At 40.1% G+C, this 14,435-nt stretch overlaps 1 protein-coding gene across 1 annotated transcript in view; it reads left to right on the forward strand.

The window, feature by feature from the left end:
* Nucleotides 1-10,766, forward strand: part of PIK3R6 (phosphoinositide-3-kinase regulatory subunit 6) — a 45,293-nt gene extending 34,527 nt beyond the window's left edge. Inside the window, exons 17-20 of the mRNA XM_049766280.1 lie at nt 256-346; nt 2,446-2,549; nt 9,970-10,082; nt 10,619-10,766. Of these exons, the coding sequence (XP_049622237.1) occupies nt 256-346; nt 2,446-2,549; nt 9,970-10,082; nt 10,619-10,766 (456 nt within the window). The remainder of the gene's footprint in view (nt 1-255; nt 347-2,445; nt 2,550-9,969; nt 10,083-10,618) is intronic.
* The last annotated feature ends 3,669 nt before the right edge of the window (nt 10,767-14,435 follow it).

Below are 14,435 nucleotides of genomic sequence, written 5' to 3' on the forward strand. Positions count from 1 at the left end.
ACCAGAGAGATAGCATGGATGTAGGGCATTTGTCTTGCATGCAGAAGGATGGTGGTTCAAATCCTGGCATCCCATATGGTCCCCTGAGCCTGCCAGGAGCGATTTCTGAGTGTAGAGCCAGGAGGAACCCCTGAGCACTGCTGGGTGTGACCCCTCCCCCACAAAAAAAGAAAGAAAGAAATGTAGAGCTGTTGTTATGAGAGTGTGATTATTGTACTGAGGACCCCCATCTGCTTCTGCACTCCCTTCATCCAGTTCCTGCTTAGCCAACGGAGTCAAGAAGTCACCATCTCACTGCGGACCACAGAGCTAGTCCTAAAGGCTCTTCCGGGGAGTGACATTGAAGGTAAGGAGGTGGAGTAGAAAGAGGACAAGAAAGAGAAACGTGGCTGGGGAGGTAGTGAGATTCAATAAGCAGAGATGGGGTGATCCTAGAGCAAGAAGACCTTCAGACCCATCTACCTAGAATCACAGAACATTGTGAAGCTCTGTGTTACGCATGTTGGAGTGGCAGGTGCTAAAATACTGGACTGTACCTCTGCAGCCTGTACAGGCTCAGTTAGAAAATAAATGAACTACATAAAGAAGACACGGTGTGCCAACCCATGGAAATAATTATATTTTGCTTGGAGATTATTTGTTTTTGAATTATCTAGGAATGCAGATGTTCTCCAGTTCACAAAACGTATCATTTACTGAACTTTTTTTTTAACTTTAATTATGTAATTACATATATACAACAGACAGTAGGAAATATTTATTTAAATTTAAATTAGAGATCACAAGGCACCAATTCGCATGCATGAAGTAAACTATACATCCGTTCTTGTTCGATTCCTGATGATCTAGAAGAAATCAGAAGAAAAAATAGTTTAATTTAAAGATTAGGTATATGGAATGCCAACCATATGGATATGGAATAGTTAGAGGGAATACTAACCGATGCATATAGATAATTATGGTGACATTAGATCAAAAAATGTCAAAATCTATGGTTGCTCTTATAATCATTATTAGCAAATTTGTAATGGAGAGGAAACAAAAGCAATAAAAATAATTTACCCAAGATTACACCTTTAAGGAAGATTCAAAGCTGAGATTCAACCAGACAGTTACACTAGAACCTGAATTCCTTCCCCTGCCTCTCAAGGCCTCCCCTCGAATTGTCAAATCTAAGCCAATTTACAGATGTTTGTGGAAGATCATCTTAGGCAAACAAAAAGTTTACCCCTCACCAAGGCAAAGGTATATCTTACTCACATATCTTGGCATAGTAGATATATCCAATAACTATTTGCTGAACAAATGAAATACCACTCTATACCTAAAAAGTTGTTCTTGTTTTTTTTAATAATAAAGGGCTGAGAAGAGAGCTCAATGGATTAAAGCAGATCTTTACATGCTGGTAGCCCAGATTTAATCCCCAAAATTTCATGGATCCCAATTACCACCTAAAATAGGTCCTAAGCACTGTCAGTTGTGACCGAAAAATAATAATAATAAAATAAAACAATAAATTTGGAATACTCCAGAAGAAATGAAAATAAAAATATATATTAGCCTAGTATATTAAAATGCCTCTTCTGATGCCTCCTTTCTCATCCTCCTCTGAATGAATGTCTCTTAGCAAGGCATTGTTTGTGTTCCTATTATGATGACATCTCTTTAAAGCATCTGTGCTCTTATTTGGGTATCATCATCCCTAAATTATCCTAACATCTGGCAGAAAGAAGAAACTTCTGAAACAATTATTAATCATTTCCTGACAGGATGACTTCCTGGCAAGTTAAATTTGTGGAAGATAGATGAGATCCTCTCTTCCAAGCAAGACAATCTTTAATTGTAGGTTATTGATGTCACAGAAAAGGCCCGCAGTTTGGGAATAACTCTCAGCCTAGGGGTAATATCATAGAGCCATGAGCTCATCAGAAAGGTGAAGGTGTCAAGGGACAGAAGGTTTGAGGCTGAGACAATGGTAGAAGGAAGTGATTTCATGGATCCCCATGGAGGGTATGGTATTAGAGCACTGTATGTATGAAACCGTATTATTGAGAATATTGAAAATCATGGTGACTAAAATAAATAAAAATGAATTTCTCAAATGAGCTAAGATTCTAGAACCAAATGAGTATTTCCAAAGGTAAATTACCTGGAGTGATGGAAGATTCCTTTCTCTTAAAGTTGGGTAAGGCCTCTGAACCAGTGCTTCAGGGGGGCCACTAGGGACCACTCAGGGAAACTCAGAAATCCAAACCAGACAGATAAATGCTTAAGTTGAATCATGCAAGGGAGACCAGGATAGCCTTGACAGTGGTTGGGAGAGATCAAATTTGAGATTTTGCATATGCAAGACTTATGCTCTTGACCCTCTCTATAGGATCAAACTACTTTCCTATTTCTCCATAGAGCCTTTCACAGACACCCACCCCATCTTATTCCTCCCAGGTTCAGGATCTACACACTACCCTCCTGTTACAGACCACAAGTGCCTGAATGTTTCTGTGACCGAGGTTGTCAAGTCTTCTAACTTGGCAGGAAAGTCCTTCTCTGTAAGTACCCTATAGAATGGGAACTGGGGCTCTTCAAACAAGGAGGATGGCTGAGGGTTCACAGGGAAGGATGTTTGGGGAATAGAAAATGACATCAGGACCTTGGCTATTGAAATGGGTTTTTCCTGTGGGAAATAATCTGCTCTCCAATCTAGCTATTTGAAGTATCAAATACTAACTGATAGAATTCAGATACTTATAAGAGTTTTGGTCCTGGCTGTTTGAAAGCCTAAAAACATATTCAGACAAATTATGAAATCAAGCATGTCTGGCAACCCCTATATGATGTAATAGTCAGATTCCAAAAGCCGCTTGACTTTTGACCAAATAAAATTAACCCTTTCAAATTCAATTGTTCTGTCCTTACTGATGCTTTTTGATAGAAATTTCCTCAGCATAGACACAGGACCCATCCATTTTCTATCTGCCATTTTCTATCTCTGAACTTTGCTTGCTTATCTGCTTGAACTTAGATCCCCTGGCTGTGATTTAACCAACCTCTCAAAAATTTTTATGCACATGTTTTGCATTGTTTGTTTAAATTTTTGGTTTGGGGACCTTAAAAGCTATGCTCAGGACTTACTCCTGGCTCTGTTCAGCACTAACAATGTCTTAGCACTGTCCACCACACCAGTGTGACAAAGTCATCCCCATCTCCCCAAAACCAACAGTCACATTTTACTCATTTTATTTATATTCTCCTTTAAAATGTTTTATAAAATAAAACAAAATAAACACATTTTCTTTTTACAAACTAATAAAAGCACAAAGACACAAATCTACTAGTATTTTATTACTTAGAGAGGGGAAACTACTAGCATTTTGAGTGTAAACATCTGGTCTGTTTGACTCTATATATTTTGTTTGGTTGGTTGGTTTTGATTTTGGCTTATATCTGACAGTGCTCAGGGCTTACTCTGAAATCTGCACTCAGGCATCCCTCCTGGAAGTACTGAGGACCATATAAGGTGCTGGGAATCGAGGCCAGACTTGCCACTGCAAGGAAAGCACCCTACTTGCTGTACTATTGCTTTTGCCCCAATCTAGATCTTCTTTCTTATTATTGTTTTGTTTTGTTTTAGAGCCAGTGGTGCTCAGGACTCGGTGCTCTAGGTCACTCCTGGTAATGCTCAAAGGACCATATGCATTGCCAGGGATTGCCTTCTTAGGCCAAGCACCTTAATCACTACTGTATCTCTCAAGACCTTATACATTCTTTTATAATTGATGGTTTGGGACATTGCAGCAGCCCAAAGAGGCCCAAACGACTGCCAGGGCTGCAGGATTGCAGACTACAGAACCCCAAAGCTGCCAGGCCTGGTGCTGCAAGTTTACCAGGGACAATAACATATAGCAACCTCTTGCCTTGGACAGCCAGAGGTGGAGAGGTGGCCAAGGGAGGTCAGGGTTCAAAGAAGATAGAAATGAGAATAGTTGCAAAGCAGGCAGCATTTTTCCAATGCTCCCCTTAACTCTGCTCCCCTTAAGTCAGCAGGCACGGCTCTGGTCACTATTGGGGACTCCTCTCAACACTCCAAGTTTCTGCTTTTATACCTCCATGACAGGGGCTTGTCCAAGAGGTGTGTTCAGGGAAGCATGTCTAGGTTCAACTGTCCTTACAGTAGGGGGTACCCAAGGGGTGTGTCTAAGTCCAACTACCAAGTGGGGGTATCCAAGGGGCATGTTCAAGTCCAACCACTAAAGGACACAGATCTGTGACTTGACATTTTTGCTCTAAAATGTCCTAAAGCATTGTGACTTCTGTGAGACCTTGCTTGTTCTTAATTATTTTTTGATATTAAATGTTTTCCAATGCCATATTATAACTGCATAATCCTGTATGATTATCTGATTTCTTGTAAAACTTCTATGTTCTCATTTTTCCTATTAAATACATCACTACAAGTAACATGTTTAGGAAGGGATGTTTGCTAAAAATGATTCCTTACAATTTTATTTTAAAAAGCCTACACATGATATTAGTCCAATAAAATTGATATTTTAGGATGTTTTACCAATTGCCCTCTAGAAAGTCTAAACAAGTCTACTCATCACAAGGCTTCCGAGGGCCATTTTCACTGCTGAATGAGTCCAATTTAACTATCAAAACTTTCATGATTTCAATTTGCGTCTCATTTATTACCAACAGAATTAAATGTTTTATTTATACAAAATAACTTCTTGTAATAATTTGCTTATTTTATACTTCCTCTTATGTTTTGAATACTGTATTATAATGAGAACATATATTTGTGACATATTTTGTATTTTGCTTATTCTTGTCTTTGGATTAAGTTTTTACCTAAAATATTTTTTTATTTTGATATACCAAGGGTATCTCATCGATACAGATTCAATAGATGTATGATTCAAACACCGTAATTCATAAAATTAAACACATGATCTTTTTACCTCTAAGAACAATGCATTATAAACAAGTGTTTTCTCAACACATTAATTGCAAAATACTTGCTAATTTTAGAGATGTTAAAATATGAAAGATAATTGTTTTAGAATTAATAAAAAGTATATAGTTTAGTTCATTCTTATTTTTTATATATTTTATTTAAACACCTTGATTACATACATGATTGTGTTTGGGTTTCAGTCATATAAAGAACACCACCCATCACCAGTACAACATTCCCATCACCACTGTCCCAAATCTCCCTCCTCCCCACCCGATCCCCGCCTGTACTCTAGACAGGCTTTCCATTTCCCTCATACATTCTCATTATTAGGACAGTTCAAAATGTAGTTATTTAACTAACTAAACTCAACACTCTTTGTGGTGAGCTTCCTGAGGTGAGCTGTAACTTCCAGCTCTTTTCTCTTTTGTGTCTGAAAATTATTATTGCAAGAATATCATTCATTTTTCTTAAAACCCATAGATGAGTGAGACTATTCTGCGTCTCTCTCTCTCTCCCTCTGACTTATTTTACTCAGCATAATAGATTCCGTGTACATCCATATATAGGAAAATTTCATGACTTCATCTCTCCTGACAGCTGCATAATATTCCATTGTGTATATGTACCACAGTTTCTTTAGCCATTCGTCTGTTGAAGGGCATCTTGGTTGTTTCCAGAGTCTTGCTATGGTAAATAGCAATGAATATAGGTGTAAGGAAGGGATTTTTGTATTGTATTTTTGTGTTCCTAGGGTATATTCCTAGGAGTGGTATAGCTGGATCATATGGGAGCTCGATTTTCAGTTTTTGGAGGAATCTCCATATCGCTTTCCATAATGGTTGAACTAGACGGCATTCTCACCAGCAGTGGATAAGAGTTCCTTTCTCTCCACATCCCTGCCAACACTGTTTATTCTCATTCTTTGTGATGTGTGCCATTCTCTGTGGTGTGAGGTGGTACCTCATCATTGTTTTGATTTGCATCTCCCTGATGATTAGTGATGTGGAGCATTTTTTCATGTGTCTTTTGGCCATTTGTATTTCTTCTTTGTCAAAGTGTCTGTTCATTTCTTCTCCCCATTTTTTGATGGGATTAGATGTTTTTTTTCTTGTAAATTTCTGTCAGTGCCTTGTATATTTTGGAGATTAGCCCCTTATCTGATGGGTATTGGGTGAATAGTTTCTCCCACTCAGTGGGTGGCATAGCGAAGCGGAGCTAAGTGCTCTTCTGGAGCCTCTTTTCGGCCCACTCCCAAGAGTTTCACGCAACAGGACAGTAGACAGACACACACAGGCAGCACTCACAGTTTTTCACAGTCGGGCCCCACTGGGCAAGCGTAGTTTTGTGGATTTTCCCAGCCTGACGTCACTCATTCTTATTTTTTTACTCATTTTAAATACTGTTATTTTAGAGGCTGGTTTCTGTAATTACAGTATCTGTAATTTTTCAGATCCTAATTCTGTTATTGAGTCCTCTGACCCCTGTGGTAGTTTCGTTATTTGTATGATTCCTTAACAGCTGGCTCTTCTTAGTTGGGGTTTTATGTGTGGGAAATCTAGATGGAAAACTTCTCCTTCTAGATAAATTACATATTTGCTCATGTCAAATACCCCAGTGGCATTATCAACCCAGGATTATATTTTGATATATTTTTGATATTTGATATATTTTTAATTCAGAAATTTATAGACATGAAGACATTGCAAACGTGTACTCCCAAAAAAAAGAACAGGTTTGTTGCTAAGAATTTCTCCCTCATAGGCAAGTTAGTCTAATCTAATCTTTTACAACAAAAACATAGCCCTCAAGAGTTCTTAAATGGATCACTTTAAGTCCTTGCCTCAGTGGGCCCAACTTCTTGTTTCCTGTTCCCCATTGTCATTGAAATCTAGACCTCCTAATTTTGAAGATTTGCAGATGCCCCCTGAACACCCCAAACTTCTGACCCACATTGAACTTTGGAATTTACCAACACTTCTTAGTAGCTTAGTACATGATCAATTTTTAAAAATATCTTGTTGCAACTAACATATATTATTCCTCTTTAGAATAGAAAACTTGCTGTTTGGTTACTAATCCAACTGACATTACATTAATACACAATATTTTTTATTTTATTTACTTTATCCAAAATTGAGTGACTAGGCAACATTCCCACTATAATTTTGATAGTGCTCATTTCATTCCCAACTATGAAAGCTTAAATTTTCTTCTTATTTCCAGCAACATTACTGCAATGAAATGATTGCCTAGAAGACTGAAATTTTTTCTTTCTTGATCTAAAAGTTTTATACATTTTATTTCATAGAAATGTTTCAAGAATATGCATATCTTTGAAAAGAATATCTGGAACTTTTAGCATCGTTTTGATTTTTTTTTTAATTCTTGGTTTTTTGTTTTGTTTTGTTTTGTTTTGACCACACCTGGTGGCTCTCAGGGGTTACTCCTGGCTCTGTGCTCAGAAATCACTCCTGGCAGGCTCAGGGGATCATATAGAATACCAGGGATCAAACCTGTGTTTGTCCTGGGTTAACCACATGCAAGGAAAACACCCTACTACTGTGCTACCACTCTGGCTCAGTTTTGCTTGTTTGTTTGTTTTAATATTTTCTCTTTGACCTCACTTTCTGGAATTATAGATAGTCAGATGTGAAACTTCTTGTAATGGGGTCGGAGAGATAACACAGCAGTAGGGCATTTGCCTTGCATGTGGCCGACCCAGGAGGGACCCAGTTCAATTCCCAGCATCCCATAAGGTCCCCCAGCCTGCCAGGGACGATTTCTAAGTGCAGAATCAGGAGTAGCCCCTGAGCACCACCACCAGGTGTGGCCCCAAAACCAATCAATAAAATAAATAAATAAAGTTTAAATAAAAAAGAAACTTCTTGTAATAATCTCTAACTTGTAATTCTTGCACATTCTCCATATCTTTTTTTTCAATTTGTCTTTTGAAAGTTTTTTCTCATTTTCATTTACTAAATATTTAAACTTTAATTTTTTTCTGGTCTCTTGTTTTTAATATTATTCTGTTCTTGCTTCTCTTTTCTCTCTAAAGTTATTACAGCTTGAAGGTATTATAGATTACAGCTTGTTTTGTCTCTCTTTTCTCTCTCCTCTTCTCTCCTTTTCCTTTCCCCCTCACCCTTTTTCCCTCTCATCTTTGTCTTCCTCCTCCTTCCCCGCTTCCCACATTTCCCCATCTCCAAACCTTCTATTTCCTTTGTTGTGAAGTTCATAGGTAATGAATTCTTATTTTTAATAATATCTTTATTTAAATACGATTACAAAACATGATTTTAGTTGGGTTTCAGTCATAAATACAACACCCATCCTTACCAGTGCCACATTCCCATCCCCAATGTTCCCCTCTATCTCCCTCCCCCCCTCATTCCCTGCCTGTATTCCAGACAGGCTTTCTACTTCCCTCATTCTGGTAATGAATTCTTGAGATAAAATACAATCAAGAGACAAGACTTACTTTATCATTGACAAGAGCCTCAGCTGGGGCCACTACAGGCCCAGGAAGACTGGACCCCAGAAGTCCCAGCAGGAAGTAAAGGCCAGGAAAGGAATATCAAAGACCCTCAACTCCCCCTGGCAACCACCCTAACAATAGGGCTCTTTCCTGGCAAGAACCCTACAAGAAATTGTTGGGAAAAACCCTATAAAAGTCAACTTGGAACAAAGGAAGGGCACATGTGTGTTGCCAGTCCATGCACATAGTGTCTGGACTGCACATATATGCTGCCTACATATCTCCCCTCTTCAGATGTAGACTTTCATACTTTAGCTCTAAGATGTGTACTGGCCCTAGTACTCTTAGTTCTATTATATCTCAAAAATTCATTGCCGGGGATAGGGTGGGGTGTCTTTTCCCTTCCTGCCTGCCTGCCTACTTCAGTTGTATTGACTTGTCTAGGGACCACATGTTTGGTGTTATACATATCAGGTACAGCACTGCCGGTAATGAGGCTTGAGAAGTGCCAGAGATCAGACACTGCCTTCCTGTCTCCTATGGTCTATCAGTGAGACAAATCCCAAGGCCTTGCAAGTCTTTGATATTTTGGGTTTTGTTTTGTTTTGTTTTTCTTTGGGGGAAGGTATTGGGCCACACCCAGCAGTATTCAGGAGTTACTCCTGGCTCTGTGCTCAGAAATCTCTCCTGGCAGGTTCTGGAAACTATATGAAGTGTTGGATCAAACCTGGGTCCATCCAGAGCTGGCCACTAGAAAGGCAAAAAGGCAAGCACCCTATCACTGTGCTATGGCTCAGGCCCCTTGTTTTGTTTTCTTTTGTTTTGTTTCAACAAAAGAGAATTTAATTCATCAGCCCTAACTTTATGTACTACTTCATCTTGTCTTGCCAATATATGTTGTAGGGTTTTTTTTTAATGATTTTTGCTCTTTATTTATGTTTATTTTTCTCAGGTTATTTGCTTATTTTTCTGCCTTTGATGATTTAGGAGTTATATAAACTGTTTTCACAATCATAAGTTACATTTCAACTAAAAGTATTTGTTAGAATTATATTGTAATACTCCAGTGGTCTAGATAGCTAACAGTCATAGTTGCTTTTGCTTGTTTCATATTCCTTTGATCAATTTTCTATGAATGCCTGTACAAAATCTGAAGGCTATGAACTTCCTAAATCTGTGGATCCTGAGACATTCCCTATTTTCAGTTTCTTTTCACAGCTCACTTCATCCCTCATTTCTATTAATCCCACTTACATAATTTGACATAAACATAAAACAATAACCTGAGAAGCAGGATATTCCAGGTTGTGGTGAAAATTAAGGACAATGAATGGGGCAGGGACTTCAGAAATAAGGTGAATACTTGAGCCAAGGACAACTGAGAAGCAATCTCTGCGGGGGTCTCATGACTTCTTAGAGACTCAGAACGACCCAGGAATTGACCTAAAGAAACCACCAGAATTCAGAGGAAGAAATGTTGGTAGAGCCATGTTTCATGAAGCTTATATTCTCCCACTAACTGTCTTTGTTGTAGATGGTGACAAACACTTTCCGGACATCCAACATTCAAATCCAGAGTCAGGACCAGAGACTGTTAACATTATTTCTGGACAAAGACAACCGGCGCACTTTCAAGGATGTGATCAGGTGAGGCCTCCCACCACCTTAGGGCTCCTGAACTCCTGGCAGGTCTAAACAGCAGCCATTTCCTACCATATTCTGTCTAGCCCAGATCAGAAGTAAGTTCTGTTGGCCAGGCAGGTATCTTTGCTATGGATATAGGTTTGGATTTAGATTTCTGCTCAAAGATTTGAATCCAAGAAGGAGAGCAAATGATTGTCTTAGCGAAGTCAGCAGCTGAAATGACAATTTTCTAAGATTTCTCTGTTACTTAGTACACAGACCTTCTGATTCAGCCCCTTCTGTTACTCTAGTCACTGCAACATATGCTGACACTGTGGAATTTGTCCCAGTTACTTAGTCCTTTCTGGTTTCTCAACTGGTATGTGTCTAGAAAGCAAAATATGTAGTGTGACCTTGCTGCTCAATCCAGGTTGATCTTCTGTCCCAAGTCCCCCTCCTTCTATAAGTCTCTTTGCCCCATAGCCCTATAAAAAATTTTTCTATAAAATACCCCCAGAAAGATTAAAACCCTGACATATTAAACTGACTTGTCTCCACAGATTCGAAATTGCTCCATGCCCAGAACCATGTTCTGGAGCTCATAAGTCCAAGATGCCAGGACCTGGTTCACAGGAGATGGAAATAAAAAAAACCAATCCCAAGCCCCTTCTTATGCCCATCAACACATTCTCTGGCATTGTCCAGTGAAGCCAAATGGAGATGCAGAAGAGCTGAGTCTGAGAGCAGCAAATTCGAGAAGAATACACTATTCCACCTGACCCAAACATGCATGAACAGCCCAACTACAGGAAAACGTGGCTCCCTCAGGTGGTTTCTGACCTTGGCAGGTCAAGGTCAAGGAGATGACTGGACCACTTGGAAGGTGGCCTTGAATGTGGGAGCTATGACACAGAGAGTATACAAAGGGTTGAATGTGGGCAAAACTGCAAGTGTGGACTTGTACACACACAAACATATATGCACATTAGCCTAATGCCTTGCACTAATGCTTGTGAGATGTTTATTCATTTGTATGTACCTGTAATATCTCAGATAAATGTACATTACAAGATTGTCTTTTTTTTTTTTTTAAAGAAAAAAAGGTGAGGGCCCGGAGAGATAGCACAGCGGTGTTTGCCTTGCAAGCAGCCGATCCAGAACCTAAGGTGGTTGGTTCGAATCCCGGTGTCCCATATGGTCCCCCATGCCTGCCAGGAGCTATTTCTGAGCAGACAGCCAGGAATAACCCCTGAGCAATGCCGGGTGTGGCCCAAAAATCAAAAAAAAAAAAAAAAAAGAAAGAAAAAAAGCTGAGAGGCAATGATAAGGTTTCTTGCAATTAGTGCAATACTAAGAGGTTTTTGGTTTGTTTTTTTTTAAGAAAGCAGGAGTTAATAAGCAAGAGTGGACATCAACTCAAACTCTTTGGCTTGGTGGATTTTTGTTTTGCTTTTTTTTGTTTTGGTTTTGGCCACACTCAGTAGTGCTCAGGCATTTAATTCTGTCTTAAAGTCAGAAATGTATCCTGGAAAGCTCTGGAGATCATGTAGGATGCTGGGGACCAAATCCAGTTTGGCTAATGCCCTACTATCACTCTGGCCCTCAGCTTGTTTTTTATTAAACCAAGGTTTTTAAGCCAATATTTTGGTCAGAACCTGTGGCCTGCTGAAAAATGAGGCATACACAAAGACAACTACACTTCCTTCCTACCAAGACTGGTGTCTTTCCTCTCTTTGCCTACCTCATCCATGACCTGGTAGGCATCTTTCCTGATTAACAGAAAAAAATATCAGATTCAATAAAGCACACTAAAGTAATTCCATTATCCACTAAATTCCAATGACACTATTTTTTAATAGAGATTAAGAGACAGTAGAGGGTTTGAGACCTTTTTCTGTGCAACAGAACCACAGAGAAAGGAGACGCTAAAGACAAGATGAGATGTGACTGAGTGGCTTTAAAAATGGAATTGAAGTGAGTTTACCTGGTCATATTTTCCATTGCTTTTTCATTGGGGGCACAGCAGGCCAATTAATATAAGTATGGGCATCCATGATAACGAGATGTTTTAAATAAAATTTGCAGTTCATCCATGGTTCGAGTTTGATGAAGTCTCCGATCCTTCTCCCTCAACATATATCAGTTTACAATGAAATCAAGTCATAAACCAAACATTGATTTCTACATATTCAGACATTTGTTTGCAAGGAGCCCCACCAAACTAACATCAACCCCCTGTCCACATTAGGAGTCTTTAGGAAAACAGTTCACTGAGCCAGTAGCTCAGCAGTGGAGCATGTAGAAAAGAAAGCCAACAGTCCTGATCCAAAAGGGTTGGAAAGCTGGGATCTCTAGTGTTGACTTACAGAACAGATTAGTTTCCTAGGGGAAGAAATGCCTTCGTAAAAATTTATGGCCAATTCTTGTGGCTGGCACAGCTAATTTTGCCAGTGAGGTTTCACCAATATTAATAAAGCTACTGCTATTCATCTATGATTTCCACCATTCCTGGAATGTGGTTTGTTGACTACCTGTTAGCTAACCACCTCTGGAGTATGTACCCCAAATTTAGAACCTTGACTGAAAAACATTCAATACACAGGTTCTGTATCAGGAGGGGCTGCTAGAGTACCCCTCCAAGACAGACCTCAGAGTGTCCCCTGGACACTGAGATGGATTATCTCAGAAAACTGTCTTCCAGGAGCAGCTCGCATCCCATGAAATGGTTCTAGGCCCTGCAGAGAAAAGCAGTGCTGCCTTCCTTGGCGCTTTGAGTCAGTGGAGAGAGTCAATAAGACAAACATGCCAAGTAGAAGCCAGAAGCATATTGGATAGTGATGCTTGTTATAAAGAAAATACTGGAAAGGAAGTGTGTGCATCTGAAGGGGATGGTCCTGTAGGCAGCAGGGGTTACCCTGTTCATTGGACCTGAAGAAGGAAGGAACTCCTAATGGAGCTCCATTCCTGAGCCTACAGCACAGGAATTTGTTGTTGTTGTTGTTGTTGTTGTCATACAATATCCAACACTCATCACCAGTGTACATTTCCTGCCACCAATGTCCTCAGTTTCCCTCCCACCCTCCTTGCTGCCTGTCTTTATGGCAGACATTTTCTTTTCTTCTTCTTCTTCTTCTTCTTCTTCTTCTTCTTCTTCTTCTTCTTCTTCTTCTTCTTCTTCTTCTTCTTCTTCTTCTTCTCTTCTTCTTCTTTTCTTCTTCTTTTCTTCTTCTTTTCTTCTTCTTCTTCTTTCTTCTTCTTCTTCTTCTTTCTTCTTCTTCTTCCTTCTCCTCCTCCTCTTCTTTCTTCTTCTTTTTCCTTCTTCTTATTCTCCTCCCCCTCTTCTTCTCTTCTTTTCTTCTTTTTTCTTCTTCTTCCTCCTCCCCCTCTTCCTCCTTCTTCTTATCCTTCTCCTTCTTTTCCTCTTTACTTCTTGTCTTCTTTCTTCTTTTTCTTCTTCCTCTTCCTCCTCTTTTCTTCCTCTTCTCCTCCTCCTCTTTCCCTCCCCCTCCTCTTCCTCCTTTTTCTTTCTTTCTTTCTTTTTTTTTTTTTTTTTTTTGGTTTTTGGGCCACACCCAGCAGTGCTCAGGGGTTACTCCTGGCTATCTGCTCAGAAATAGCTCCTCGCAGGCACCATATGGGACACCGGAATTTGAACCAACCACCTTTGGTCCTGGATCAGCTGCTTGCAAGGCAAACACCGCTGTGCTATCTCTCCGGGCCCCTCCTTTTTCTTCTTCCTTCTTCCTCTTCCTCTTCCTATCCTTCCTTCTTCCTTTTTTCTTCTTCCTTTTCATCTCCTCCTCTTCCTCTACCTCCCCCCCCACCCCCCTTTCTCCTTTTTTTTTCCTCTTTTAGACACTGGTTTACCAAATCACTGAAAACTAGGGTACCATACATATATCCCTTTCTCTCCTTTCAGCCAAGGGGGAAATTTCAAGAGGGAAGCACACACACACACCCAAAACACCTGCAATTTGTAGCTCGGTTGAGGTCTGTCTGTCCAACCTCAACACCTAAAATCAGCCCACTTCTTGTGAAAAATCACAACATTCAAAATGATGACCCATCAGGCCACCAGATTACCAAAGATGACAAAATAACAGACAGGACCCGGGATACCCGGCTCAGCTCAGGGAGATAGAACTCAGCCTTTCCGGGGTCAAGGGTCAGGGTTTGTTGGGGGCCAAGGAAACGGGCGCGTGAGTCTAGGCCTCGAATTGGCAGGTGAGGCCTCGGCAGGGCAACCGTTGGCCGGCGACGGTGGGCCTGCGGGATGCTGGGGGCACCCTTGGGACCCTCTCTTGGACTCCCTCCAGAGGTGCATAACACCACAGCCTGTGCCATCTCTGCGCCCAGTAGCTGCTCATGTCTGTAACC

The sequence above is a fragment of the Suncus etruscus genome, chromosome 20, assembly GCF_024139225.1.
Source record: "Suncus etruscus isolate mSunEtr1 chromosome 20, mSunEtr1.pri.cur, whole genome shotgun sequence".
NCBI lineage: Eukaryota > Metazoa > Chordata > Mammalia > Eulipotyphla > Soricidae > Suncus > Suncus etruscus.